This window comes from Rattus norvegicus, chromosome 10 (assembly GCF_021556685.1).
Source record: "Rattus norvegicus strain SHRSP/BbbUtx chromosome 10, alternate assembly SHRSP_T2T, whole genome shotgun sequence".
Taxonomy (NCBI): domain Eukaryota; kingdom Metazoa; phylum Chordata; class Mammalia; order Rodentia; family Muridae; genus Rattus; species Rattus norvegicus.
Window position 1 is genome coordinate 88,547,381 of NC_141543.1, and position 13,938 is coordinate 88,561,318.

Sequence of the window (13,938 nt, forward strand, 5' to 3'; positions counted from 1 at the left end):
AAAATGCTTAAATTGCCAGGTGCCTAGTAAACAAAGTTTTGAAATACCAGTTATTACCAAATTTGGTAAGTAGTATTTTTGGAAATGAAATGATATGTTTTGGGAAATGACAGATTCCTGTCAACCCACACGTGCCTTTTGCTTTTCAGTAACCACAGCAGTTAATTTCCATAACGGAACGGTAAGAAAGAATTTTCACGTAGAAAACTAGGTTAGAGGTTTAAGTAGTTATACTGCATTTTGAGGTCAAATACACACCCAGAAGCTATCATTTTCGCCCTAAATACCTCCAGGGAATTCCAAATAGTGAGAGAAAACAACTTATCTCAAAGGCCTCTGATTTCAGAGGGAAGCACTTTTTCATTTTTTTTTTTTTTTTTTTTTACGGAACGAAAGTAAATAAGGTGTAACAATGTGCTAAGTAACCAGGAATGCAGCACCCAGAGTCCCACAGAAAGCCTCCTGCGCAGGCGCAGCTGGCTCTCCACCCGAAACTAGCTGGCGCGTGACAGCCGTGCGGTTTACCCTACTTCCAAAGTAGTTTCATTGCGCACGCGCGAACCCATTGCGCGCGCGCCCGCGCGCCCCTCCCCATGAGAGCGTGCGCGCGACTCACCTTTCGGCCGAGGGCGCGCGCCCTGGAAAATTCCACTCTCGAGCTCGCTCCACCCTATGCGCCTTTTCTCCGGCTGGGTGATCTGCGGCTCGACTGACATCCCGGCGGCCTTTGCGTGAGCAAAATGGCAGCCCCCATACCTCGGGGCTTGTCCTCCTTATCCAGGACTTTGGGATGGTGGTCACGGCAGGTGGGTAGGGATGAAGCAAATGAAATTTTAGGGACAGAAAGAGGAGGATAGAGTAGAGGGGAATAATCATCCTGTGGCCGTTGCTGAGTTTGGACGAGTCAGACTTCATTTGGGGAAGAATTTGAGGTGTATGTGAACCCCAACCCTCAAGTCTCAGTATACAGCCTAGACTGGGCCTTGGGAGATTTAAGTTTCTCAGCATTAAGCTTCTCCACATTAATTCTAGTCTCTGGCGAGAAGATGTTAAAAGGAAAGTAGTGGCTTGGAAGATGGACCCGCTTTTACGTTCTTCAAAGTTTTTCGGAAAGGATAGGGGTTTTGTCTTATCCTGGAGGGAAAAGGTCTCCTGGCTTCTTAAAAGTTTATTAGTCAGTTAGGAGCTAGAAGCCATTTGCTTCTGAAAAAGCAGATAGAAGTGTGGAGGAAATGCCCGGGAGATTTTGCTTAATGCTTTAGTAGTAGCATTCCACGCTTTTCAGAATTGGGTTAACAACTAAGGTTCACTATTAAATTAAACGTTCTTTGACGGTAGGAACTTTATTTTAATCATCTCTGCATTCTCTGCATACAGTAGTACTACAGAATGTATTAAAGAAAAGTTTTTAGTAAATGTTGACTGATGTTAATACAGGTTATTAATTGGCTTGTGGTAAAAGCCATCCTTAGCATTTAAATAGTAATACTGCTTTTCCATAATAGTTGTTTCATAACTTCAGAGGCATTCTTTGGGTATGTCATTTCTGTAAGACTTTGCATACACTTAGCTCAAGATAGGTCTATTCTTTCCAGATCACCAATATGCTAACCATTCATTCATTCATTCATTTCTCTATCTTCCAGCCCATTCTGGTGACTCGGTCCACAGCTGTAGTTCCAGTAAAATCCAAAAGCCGTTTCAGACCACCGACTCGTGAACCCAACTACAAAACAGAAAAGGAGTTTTTGGAATATGCCAGGAAAGCAGGATTGGTTATTCCACAGGAACGTTTGGAACGTCCTATACATTTGGCCTGTACAGGTAAGGAACAGTATTTCTGGGATGCTGACTCAATTCTCTACTGTCAGAAGTCTGACATTTAGAATGCTTTAGACTCTTGATTGGCAGCATTAGATTAACCACAAAGAGGAGCTGGTGAGATGACTCAGTGGTTTAGAGCACTGACTGTTCTTCCAGAGGTTCTGAGTCCAATTCCTCATAGTGGCTCACAGCCATCTGTAATGGGATCCCATGCCCTCTATTTGGTGTGTCTGAAGACAGCTACAGTGTGTATTCATATAAATAAATATTTTTTAAAAAAAATTAACCATTAAGTTTGGCTTTAATAATGATTTAATTTATATAATATTCCATAAAGTCAGTTTGTTTTGTTTTTTACAGTACTTGGGGTTAAATATGGAGCTAAACTACCACTGAGCTGTACCTCTGTTCTCCCTTCCTTTTTGCCTTTGAGATGGGTGGATCCTCCTGCACAAATAGTAGACTTGGGGCAGTTCCACTAGTCCTGCTCAGGAGGCCATCTTTCCATCCTGTTTTTACAACTCCTAGAAAGGATGAAGTTCCTCCAGTTTGTAGAAGTAAAAACAGACTCTAGGAGAAGTTAAATTACTCTTTCTTTTCTTCTTGTTTTTTCTTCCTTTTTTTCTCAACATAACAAAAGATGTCCCAATAGTGCAACACTTAGTTCCTGGTACTTTCACAAGTTTGACAAAGTTTCCTCTGTGTGCAAGCCTGTTTGATTAGTCCACTTGATGCCCTGTGTCCTTCCCAGTTTTATCTGACCGCAAGGTGATGTTGTCTCAGTCTTTCAACGGTTTCTTAATTTTCTTCTCTCCTCAGCTGGTATATTTGATCCCTATGTTCCGCCGGAGGGGGATGCTCGAATGTCATCTCTTTCAAAGGAAGGACTAACACAGAGAACTGAGCGATTAAGAAAGAATGTGGCATCACAGTTGGCGTAGGTGTCCGAGACAACTAGGCCTCGATATTCTGGGCTTAGAAGAACATGTGATATTTGATTCTTGTTGTGTTATATGGTATATCATATTGATTTTTCTCTCTATTTTTATGTGTTTTGCTTTCATGTAAGCTTAACACATGTGTGCAGTGCCTGTGGAGGTCAAAAGAAGGCATCTGATTTCTTATGCTGGAGTTACAAGTGGTTTTGAGCTGTTATATAGGTGCTGGGAACCAAACCCTATAGTAGAGTCAAGGTCTTGCTATGTAGTCCAGGCTGGCCTTGAACTTAGCAATGTTCTTTTTTTCAGCTTCTTTTTTTTTTTTTTTTTTTTTTTTGTTCTTTTTTTTCAGAGCTGGGGACCGAACCCAGGGCCTTGCGCTTCCTAGGCAAGGGCTCTACCACTGAGCTAAATCCCCAACCCCCTTTTTTTTTTTTTTTTAAAGATTTATTTATTCTATATAAGTACATTGTAGCTGTCTTCAGACAGACCAGTAGAGGGCATCAGATCTTATTACAGATGGTTGCGAGCCATGTGGTTGCTGGGATTTGAACTCAGGACCTCTGGAAAGCAGTCAGTGCTCTTAACCACTGAGCAGTATGTACCCTTGGCAGGGGGTTGGGGATTTAGCTCAGTGGTAGAGCGCTTGCCTAGCAAAGGCAAGGCCCTGGGTTCGGTCCCCAGCTCCGAAAAAAAGAAAAAAAAAAAAAAGAATTAAAAAAAAAAAATATGTACCCTTGGCTGGCCTGAAACTCACTATGTAGACCAGCTTAGCCTTGCATTCATAGAGATCTGCTTCCTCTGCCTCCTGAGTGCTGGGATTAAAAGAGTATGTCAGGGTTGGGGATTTAGCTCAGTGGTAGAGCGCTTGCCTAGCAAACGCAAGGCCCTGGGTTCGGTTCCCAGCTCCGAAAAAAAAAAAAAAAGAGTATGTCACCAAGCTGGGCTACTACATTGAGTTTTAGTGTCAGACCAATCTTACATTCTTAGAATCAGTTCCATTTGGTTCTGATTCTCCACATTTCAATCTATTGTCAATTGGATTCTGTCCGTTGATTCTGTCTGTTGACGTTATTATAAATATGCAAGTGCTCCTGACAGCCAGGCCGTACAGTTCATCATGTTTGCTTTTCTCTCCCTGCATTTTCTGTTGTTGTTGTTGTTGTTGTTGTTGTTGTTCTAGACTGGGTTTCTCTATGTAGACCTGGCTGTTCTGGAACTCACAATGTAGACCAGGCTAACCTCAAATTCACAAGAGATCTGCCTGCTTCTGCCTGCCCAGTGCTAGGATTGAAGGCATAAGCCCCCAGCTGTTTTATTTTCTTTCTTTCTTTTTGTTTTTTCTTTTTTTTAAGTAGTCAGTGTTGCTTCTTTTTTTTTTTTTTTTTTTTTTTTTTTTTTTTGGTTCTTTTTTTTCGGAGCTGGGGACCGAACCCAGGGCCTTGCGCTTCCTAGGTAAGCGCTCTACCATTGAGCTAAATCCCCAGCCCCGCAGTGTTGCTTCTTAAAAGCTCTCTGTTCTGTGTGGTGGTGGTGGTGGTGGGGAGAAAAAAAAAAAAAGCTCTCTGTTCTGATTCTTACCTGGTTTTGAGTCTGCTCTTTTTGGTACTCCAGAACTAGGCCTTTACATGTGTTGGACATGTGCTTTACTCTCAAGCTGAACCTCTAGCCCCCAACCCTGGTATTTATAAGATCTTCTTTTTTCTTTTTTCTTTTTTAAATAAAGTGGGTTTTTGTCGTTGTTTAAAGACTTACTAATTTTTATTTATATGAGTGCACTGTAGCTGTCTTCAGACACACCAGAAGAGGGCATCAGATCTCACTACAGATAGTTGTGAGCCATCTGGGAATTGAACTCAGGACCTCTGGAAGAGCAGTCAGTGCTCTTAACCGCTGAGCCATCTCTCCAGCCTAGGTGTTTTCTTTAATCCTAAAATTTTACTGTTTTTTTTTTTTTTTTCCGGAGCTGGGGACCGAACCCAGGGCCTTGCACTTGCTAGGCAAGCGCTTTACCACTGAGCTAAATTCCCAACCCTTTACTGTTTTCTTTAAGGTTTACTTTAAGTTATGTCTGTGTTTGTAGGTGGGTGTGTGCAGCTGCTTGCAGACATCTGAGGCCACAGTGTTGGATCCTCTGGAGCTGCAGTTAGTGGCACTTATAACTGGCCTGATAAAGGTTTTGGGAACCAACCAGGTCCTCTGCAATAGCACTCTGTTCCCTTAGCCTCTGAATCACCGCTTCAGACCAAAGAAAACGTGATCTTTTTTTGTATCTTACTATATAGCTTTGACTGTGTGGGAAGTCATAAGTACATATATCCACCTGCCCCTTTCTCCCCCCCCCTTTTTTTTTTTTTTTTTTTTTTCCTTTTTTCTTTTCCCTTTTTGAGACAGGGTTTCTTTTTGTAGCCCTTGCTGTCGTGGAACTCAAACATCTGCCTGCCTCTGCCTCCAGAGTGCTGAGATTAAAGGCTTGTGCTACCAGATCCCTGCTGCCTCCCCTCTTCTAGGCACCACCCGTGCACCACCAAACCGTGACCTGCTTGCTCTTTCTTTCTTTCTTTTATTTTCTTTTATTCTATGTATGTGAGTTACACTGTCACTATCCTCAGACACACCAGAAGAGGGCATCAGATTCCATTACAGATGATTGTGAGCCACCATGTGGTTGCTGGGAACTGAACTCGGGACCTCTGGAAGAGCAGTCAGTGCTCTTAACCGCTGAGCCATCTCTCCAGCCCCTGCTTGTACTTTCTGAACATTTGATGAGAAAGAATTCAATTTACAGTCTAGACAATTCAAGCGGTAATTATTAAATGGGAAGATGGACATGGGGGATTAATGTGAACTTTGAGTTATGGAGATCATATGAAGATTTCATAATTTAATTGCTGTTTATTTATTTAATGTAAGTGTACTTGCCAGCTCCTCCCACAGCACAAATGATGGAGGTCAGGACAACCTGTGGGAGTCAGTCTTTTCCTTCTACCTTGTCAGTTCCTAAGAATGAACTCAGGTCGTATGGGTTGGTGGTAAGTACCTTTCTCTGCTGTGACGTAACCTTAATGATGGTTTTCTTGCTTTAATTTTACAGAATTCGAAAGATAAAGGAATTTGACGCTAATTTTAAAACAAAAGACTTCCCTGAAAAAGCTAAGGATATTTTTATCGAAGCTCACCTTTGTCTAAACAAGTAAGTGGATGCCCTATCCTGTGCGTGCCCACTCCCTTCCGCTGCTGTTCTAGACACATCCCCTCCCCGCTTTGTCTTCAGCCAATGATTCTAGAACTTCCTAATGTGAGAAGTAGTAACTGAAGATGGCTTTTCTTTTCTCCCTGCTTTTCCACTAGTTTTTGTCGATATTGTTTGAGGCGAGGTTTCTCTGTGTAGCCCTGGCTGTCCTGGCTGTCTGTATGTAGACCAGGCTGGCCTCAAACTCACAACATTCACTTGCCTCTGCCTTCCCACCGCTAGGACTAAATGTATATGCCACTGTGAGGGGCTCATTTTTACTTTTAGAAAGAGGATCTCATGATGTGTCCCAACCTTTCCTTGAACTTATTATTATTTCTACAGTTTTAAATATTTTTTTTAAAGATTTATTTATTTAATGTCACACTCTTCAGACACACCAGAGGAGGGCCTTGGATTTCATTACAGATGGTTGTGAGCCACCATGTGGTTGCTGGGAATTGAACTCAGGACCTCTGGAAGAGCAGCCAGTGCTCTTAACCGCTGAGCCATCTCTCTGGCCCCCCAGGACCATTTTTAAATTTAAAAAAAATTTTTTTTCTTATTTGAGACAGGTGTTTTTTTCTGTGTAGCCTTGACTGTTCTGTACACCAGGTTAGTCTTGAACTCAGAGATTAAATCACCTTTTAATCAATTAAAGCGTGTGCCACTACCATTTTCAACTTAAAAAAGTTTTTCTCTCATTATACTTTGTTTGTGTATATGTGACACAGATGACACGTGTGTAGATGTCAGAGGACAATTTCAGGGGTCAGTTTTGATTTTTTGTTTTTGGGGTTTTTTTTGTTTTTTTTTTTCTTTTTTTCTTTTTTCTTTTTTTTTTTTTTTTTCGGAACTGGGGACCAAACCCAGGGCCTTGCGCTTGCTAGTCAAGCTCTCTACCACTGAGCTAAATCCCCAACCCCTGGTTTTTTTTTTTTTAAGAATTATTTCTTTATTTATTTTATGTATATGAGTACACTGTAGCTGTCTTCAGACACACCAGAAGAGGGCATCAGACCTCATTACAGATGGTTGTGAGCCACCATGTGGTTGCTGAGATTTGAACTCAGGACCTCTGGAAGAGCAGTCGGTGCTCTTAACCACTGAGCCATCTCTCCAGCACCCTAGATAGTGCTCTTAACTGTGGAGCCATGTCTCCTGCCCTTTAAGGGTCCGTTCTTTTCATGTGGGTTCTGGTGATGGAACTCTGCTTGCAGGCTTGGTGGCAGGCTCCTTTACCCACCGAGCCTTCTTTTCAGCCCATTTTCAGGTTTCATAGAAGGTACCATAAAAGTAGGAATCAATGGTGACTCTCTCTCTCTCTCTCTTCTAGCTCAGACCATGACCGGCTTCATACCTTGGTAACTGAGCACTGTTTTCCAGTAAGTTTTCACCTTAGAAAGATGGGATGGCTGAGCAGACGAATTCTAGACACTGCTGCTGGGCTCCCTTCTGTTGCTGTTTTTTCCTCTTTCTTTCTCTCTCTTTTTTTGGGGATGGAGAGGGGGTCAGGGTCTTTGTAGTTCAGGTACCAATTCATAGTCCTCCTGCCTCAGCCTCCCTGGAGCTAGGATTACATGTATGTGCCACTACCCAGGTTTTGGAAGGGAAGTCTTTTATTTTCTTTCTTTCTTCCTTTATTTCTATTTTTATTATTTTTTTTTTTGGTTCTTTTTTTCGGAGCTGGGGACCGAACCCAGGGCCTTGCGCTTCCTAGGTAAGCGCTCTACCACTGAGCTAAATCCCCAGCCCCTATTTTTTTAAAATATCTTTTTCTTTGTAATTAATCAATTAATAAGAAAGATTTATTTATTTCTGTATGAGTACACTGTCACTATCCTTAGATACACCAGAAGAGGGCACCAGATCCCATTACAGATGATTGTGAGCCACTATGTGGTTGCTGGGATTTGAACTCAGGACCTCTGGAAGAGCAGTCAGAGCTCTTAACCACTGAGCCATCTCTCCAGCCTTATTTATTTATTTATTTATCGATCTATCTTTATTTTTAATGTGCATTGGTGTTTTGCCTGCATGTATGTCTGTGGAAAGGTGCTAGATTCCCTGTAACAGGAGTTACAGGCAGTTGTGAGCTGCCATGTAGATGCTAGGAATTGAACCCAGGTCCTCAAGAAGAGCCAGTGCTGTTAACTGCTGAACGATCTATCTAGCCAAAATTCTTTATTTTCTTTCAGCTGAATCCTGATGATTTGGCGCAGATTCTGGTGAGGGCCATAGCAAATATGGAAAGAGAAAGCCCCTCGGTGGGCAGTGATGAACCACAAGGTGTAGATCCTCAGGGTGGGATTTAGCTCTGTGAGACCCTGCTTCATATGTCTACCCTGTGGTAAAGGTTTTAACCAAAATCCACAAGGCTTATATTACATAGTGGCAGAGGTGCCGGGCACTTTGAGGAACCCTAAAGAATGGAGGCCCTGTAGTTCAGCTGGAGCTTCTAGAATAAGAACTTCACTCCCTACAAACTCAGCTGTGTGTCTGTCAGTCTCCCCAGGGACAAGTGTGCCTCGAGTGTCGTAGCTCTGACAGCTCTGGAAAACACTCCCTTTCACTGCTGAAATGTGAGGGGGTAAAATGAAAACAAAAGATAGAAACCATATGTACTGTCAGTGGAAGTACATGCGGCAATTAGCAGGTTATGGAAGCGTGTAGGAGGAAGTGGTGCGAGGAGTAGGATGGTGTGGAGGGGGTTTTCAGTGACGTGGAGAGCCATCCTCCTGGATGTGGGCGGATCTCGAATAGTATCTTAATAAGAATGTAGTTGAGAGGCAGGCATGCTCAGTAACTTGATCACAACCTGGGGACATGGGCTAGGGATGTCTGAGATGCTTTTCCAGAAGACAGAGTTCAGGTCCCAGCACCCATGCCAGGTGGCTCACAATGCCCTGTAGGTCCAGCCTCAGGGGACCCCACACCATAGTGTCTGTGGAACTTAGATACGTGTAGCACACACTCAACACACACATAAACTTAAAAACAATTAGAAAGGTTAGAAACACACTGAGGTGTCTCAGTGGTTAAAAGTGGTTAAAAGTACTAGCTGTTCCAGAGGTCTCAGATTCAGTTCCCAGCACCTACTTGACAGTTCACAGCTGGAGTTTCAGGGCCTCCAACACCCTCTTCTGACTTCCATGTACCTGATACTCAGACATATGTGCAAGCAAAACATCTATGTGCATAAAAAAGTAAATAAAAAAAGCACACAGAAACTTGGGCAGCTCTCTATGGCTTTCATCTATAATTCTATGCTTGGAAGAGTGAGTCAGTGGGCCTGCTGGTTACAGACTGAGTCCCTGGCTCTGCCCCATTCCCACCTAACATGGGGAGGAAGAATGGAGGCACTTCCTGTTGATTGCAGCGTTGCAGATGGAGTGCCTTCCGGTAGGGAACTCCACTGAACTCTTCTCTTCTTCCTCAGGACATGGTCTGGGAGCTCAAGTACAAGACTGTGCGCTGGAGCTTTGTGGAGTCTCTAGAGCCGGCCCAAGTGGTTCATGTCCGTTCTTCAGGTCTGGTGAACCAGAGCAACATGTACGGCCAGGTCACCGTGCGCCTGCACACTCGGCAGGTAGGGTCTGCTGTTCACTCAGCCTTCTTTCCTCCATGTTAAGTACAGACAACCTCAGAGACACCAGAAAGCATCAGTGTTGCTCTCGGACAGTGTGATCAAAAGCAAACCGAGGTTGGAATTCTCTACTTCCTTCCTGTCTGTGTGTGTGCTCTGGTTCCTGGCCTGTCTGTGGTCTGGTTCTTTCTTTCCTTTTTCTAAATATATGTCAGGCATAGTGATTTTAATTTATTTTCTGATGTGAGTACACTGTGGTTGTCTTCATGCACACCAGAAGAGGGCATCAGATCCCATTACAGATGGTTGTGAGCCACCATGTGGTTGCTGGGAATTGAACTCAGAACCTCTGGAAGAGCAGTCAGTGCTCTTAACTACTGAGCCATCTCTCTAACCCGAGTCTATTTCATGAATGGGTCTGCCTCCTGCATGCCCTCTGATGTCTGACTGCCACCGCGTCTGCCCCTGACACAGGCTCTACTCTATTTATTGAATAAGACAGAAAACACTATAGAAAGGAGATGGAGTCTTGAGAGAAATCCTTAACAGAGTTTTACCAGGGAATGAACTTTGCTGATTCTAACTGACCGTGCAGCACTGGGAAAGGTAAAGGGTCGTGCAGACGTGTTGCGGGGTTCCTTCCGGCATTTCCGGGGTATTTGTTGTGTAGGGTCGCTTTCAGCAAGTCTTCACCACGGCACACATGTGTACAGGATTCTAGACCAGGGACGAGGAAGGGTATGTAAGTAGGTGTTAGCCTCGAGTGTAAAAGCAGATTACATGGGAGTCCAAGACATGAATTACATTCTTCTCTTAAAGGCTGGTGAGACTTAAGCAGGCTGAGGACACAGTAGGACAGCAGGCTAAGGTGTAAGTGAACTCAGCGGTATTAAGTTGGCCAGGGGTCCAGCAGAAACCTTCCGTCTCTGAACGCAAGAGAAATGTTCATTGACTTGTGTCACTTCAGCTCTCAGGTTGGGCATCTGTCTCTGGACTCTTCAGTCCATGGCTGTTTGTTTCTTCTGGTTCTGGGGGTTGAACCCAGAACCTTGTGCATGTTAGGGACGTGCTCCACCCCTTGTCCCAGGGCTGTAGGTTCTCAGGCAAAGTTTGCCATGGTCTTACCATTGCTAAGTGTTCTCTCCACTAGGATGTGGTGTGAGGGTTTTTACTCTTGTTGTTGGTCCCGCACTCTTCCCCACCCATCAGAGAACCTTGAGGAGCAAAATGTCAGCAACTGATTAGTTCCAAATTCAGAATCTTAAATAATTTTAATTTTCTTTAATTTAAATTTTTTTGTTAAGATTATTTCAAAAACAATTGTAAGACAAATCCTCTGACAGGCCAGATTTTATTCATCTTTGCAGACGTTGGCCATTTATGATCGGTTTGGCAGATTGATGTATGGGCAGGAAGATGTGCCCAAGGACGTCCTGGAATATGTGGTGTTTGAAAGGCACTTGATGAACCCGTATGGGAGCTGGAGAATGCATGCCAAGATTGTGCCCCCGTGGGCACCCCCTAAGCAACCAATTCTCAAGGTAAGGTGCTAGCAGGCTTTAAGCAAACAGAGCTGTGTGTAGATAGTTGTACTACCATCTTGGGCTCCACCTAGTGGCGAGATGGAATGGTGCGACTCTGAGGAAGGGGAACTTTCCCTGGATGCTGATGAGGGAGGAAGACACTCTGGGTAAACAATAGGGGTGGTTGGTAGGTAACTTCAGTTCCTCCTGTCTTTTCAGACCTTGATGATTCCTGGTCCTCAGCTGAAACCGTGGGAGGAGTACGAAGAGACACAAGGGGAGGCCCATAAGCCTCAACTAACCTGATGGCATGAATGACTCCTGGGGAGCCTGGCAGAGGTGGCGCACACCTTTAATCCCAGCACTCGGAAGACAGAGGCAGGTGGATCTCTGTGAGTTCAAGGGCAGCCTGGTCTACAGAACAAGTTGCAGGGCAGCCTGCGCTACACAGAGAACCCTGTCTCAGAAAAAAAACAAAAGAAAAAAATTTAAAAAAGACTTCTGAGAGGTGCTCAGGGGGTGGGGCTGCAAACTCACCTCCTCCTGGAAGGCTTCCCCTGCCTCCCCTGCCCTGCCTGGGTCAGCAACCCCAACCCCTTTCAGTCATGGCTGATGTGTGGCCCAGGTGGGCGCTGGGCAGCCATGCAGCAGCATCTTTTTACAGCCATGTTTAGCTTCTGAGGGGAAATGAGAAGCATCAGGAGGGAGAGCAGATGTGGCACTGGGCTTTCCCTGCAGGCACTGTGGGATCAGACAACAGCTTGCTTTTTTCTAACCATAGGCCAGGTCAGCATTTGGAATAAAATACTGTCAAAGAGTTGAATAAACTGTGCGTCCTGTGCATTTCCCCTGGTTCAGACTGGGAACGGGGCAGTTCTGTGACGTCTGTCAGGCGTGGGAAGTGTCTGTCAGGCATGTAGTTATGAGTGATGTGGCTTCCAGGAACTCTAGACAGGAAGAATTCCAAGTGTCTACAAACTAGAGCATCCTGCTTCAGTCCCGCCACTCAGGAAGTTGGGGGAAGGGGAAGATCAGAAGCTTAATATCATCCTTGGCTACACACAATTCAAAGTCAGTCTGGGCCACCTAGATCCTGTCTCAAATGAACAGCAACAAAAATAGGGTGCTACTTAATTTTATATGCATGAGTGTTCTGTCTGCATGTATGTGAGTGTTCTGTCTGCATGTATATGAGTGTTCTGTCTGCATGTATATGAGTGTTCTGTCTGCATGTATATACTACATGCATGGCTGGTGTCCTTGGAGGTCCAAAGAGGGTGTCAGATCCCCTGGAACTTGAGTTATGTATGGTTGTGAACCACCAAGTAGGTGCTAGGAACTGGATCTGTGTCTTCTGCAAGAGCAACAGGTATTCTTTTTTCTTTTTTTAAGATTTATTTAATGTCCGTGAGTACACTCTCACTGTTTTCAAACACACCAGAAGAGGGTCCCATTGTGGTTGTGAGCCATCATGTGGTTGCCGGGAATTATTGTTTTAGGACCTGTGGAAGAGCAGCCAATGCTCTTAACCACTGAGCCATCTCAGAGCACTGGGTGGCTCTAGGACGTTCAGAAGGCTGCAGGGACAAGGCAGGGTTGGCACTTAGGGGAACTTTCTTATACCTCACAAAGATGCTGGCTATGCCTTCTATCCCAGGACTGGGGAGACAACTGCCCCAGAGTCAAGCCAGTGTGCAGTGCGGCAGCCTCGACATTATTCCGCTGCTTGGAGAAGGGAGTGGGGCTTTGATGCTCAATGTCCTGGGATATCTGAGCATGACAAGGGGAATCTGATTTTTCCAGCCACAGGTTTGGTTCCTAGTGCTTTTGAGTTCCACAACCCAGGGAGTTCTTGCTTAAAGACAGGGCCTGCTGGAAATAGAGCTTACTAGGCAGAGTACTTGCTTCGTATGTCTGAGGCTCTGGGTTCAACAACACAGGGAAATGAGAGCTCGATTGTCATGCTTAATTTTTCTCCAGACTAAAATTTTCTTTGTCACTTCAGGTCAGAGTTAAATCTGTCTAGAGTAGGGTAAAAGAAGCTGGAATTGGGTCAGAAGTAAGTAAGTAGCCTGCATTTCTCCAAACCTGCCCTCTCAGCAAAGCTGCAAAAAGGGGAAGCCTTACTAGGGGGTGTTATCATTTATTTATCAATGTTATTATTTATTTAGTGCTATTATTTATCAATTATTTATTCATTATGTGTGCAGGAGTGTTTGAGTGTGAATGTGTGTGCGTGATACAGCCTTCAGATGGAGGTCAGAGGATGAATTTTGCCTTCCTGTGTGGATTCTGGGAGTTGAATTTTTTGTCAAGTTTGCACTACAAACAGTGTTGCCCATTGAGCCACCTCCCTAGCCCAAGCCTGGTGGTTTCATAGCAGCTCGTGTGTGTAGACTGAGGAAACAGAGACAGGTATGTGCTTAGGGATGAGACCTGGTGGGCCAATCTCACGCTGTTTAGTCTCAACCATCCGGGCTAAAAATGCCCACCATTTTGCAGCACTGCTGTCCCGGTGGGGCTTGGACACATCCTATTTGCCTGAGCCCTGGATTAAGGCAAAGTAAAAAGTGCTTTGAGCTGGATTCGTAGCTGGGGAGTGAGAAGGAAGGGAGATAATCCCAGCAGGGAAGAGGAGCAGAGGAACAAAAGAACTCACCCAGTAGGCCAGTGTTTAACATCAGCTTCCCTTGCATTTATGAAAAACGGTGATTCAGATAAACTGTGTCATCCCATGGCCGTGGATCTGACTCAGGGTCACTAGATTATCCTAAATCTCTGCTAAGCAACAGCTGCCACCAGGAAGCCAGAGGATAAGTGCAATTTCATTTCCTC

The 13,938-nt window shown here is 44.5% G+C and overlaps 1 protein-coding gene across 1 annotated transcript; it reads left to right on the forward strand.

The window, feature by feature from the left end:
- Positions 1-693: 693 nt before the first annotated feature.
- On the forward strand, positions 694-12,647 carry Mrpl45 (mitochondrial ribosomal protein L45). The gene is given in 8 exon segments (NM_001105834.1): positions 694-806; positions 1,647-1,824; positions 2,644-2,761; positions 5,857-5,955; positions 7,331-7,379; positions 9,434-9,583; positions 10,948-11,121; positions 11,323-12,647. Coding segments are annotated over 8 exon segments (921 nt in total). The 5' UTR covers positions 694-740; the 3' UTR covers positions 11,410-12,647.
- The last annotated feature ends 1,291 nt before the right edge of the window (positions 12,648-13,938 follow it).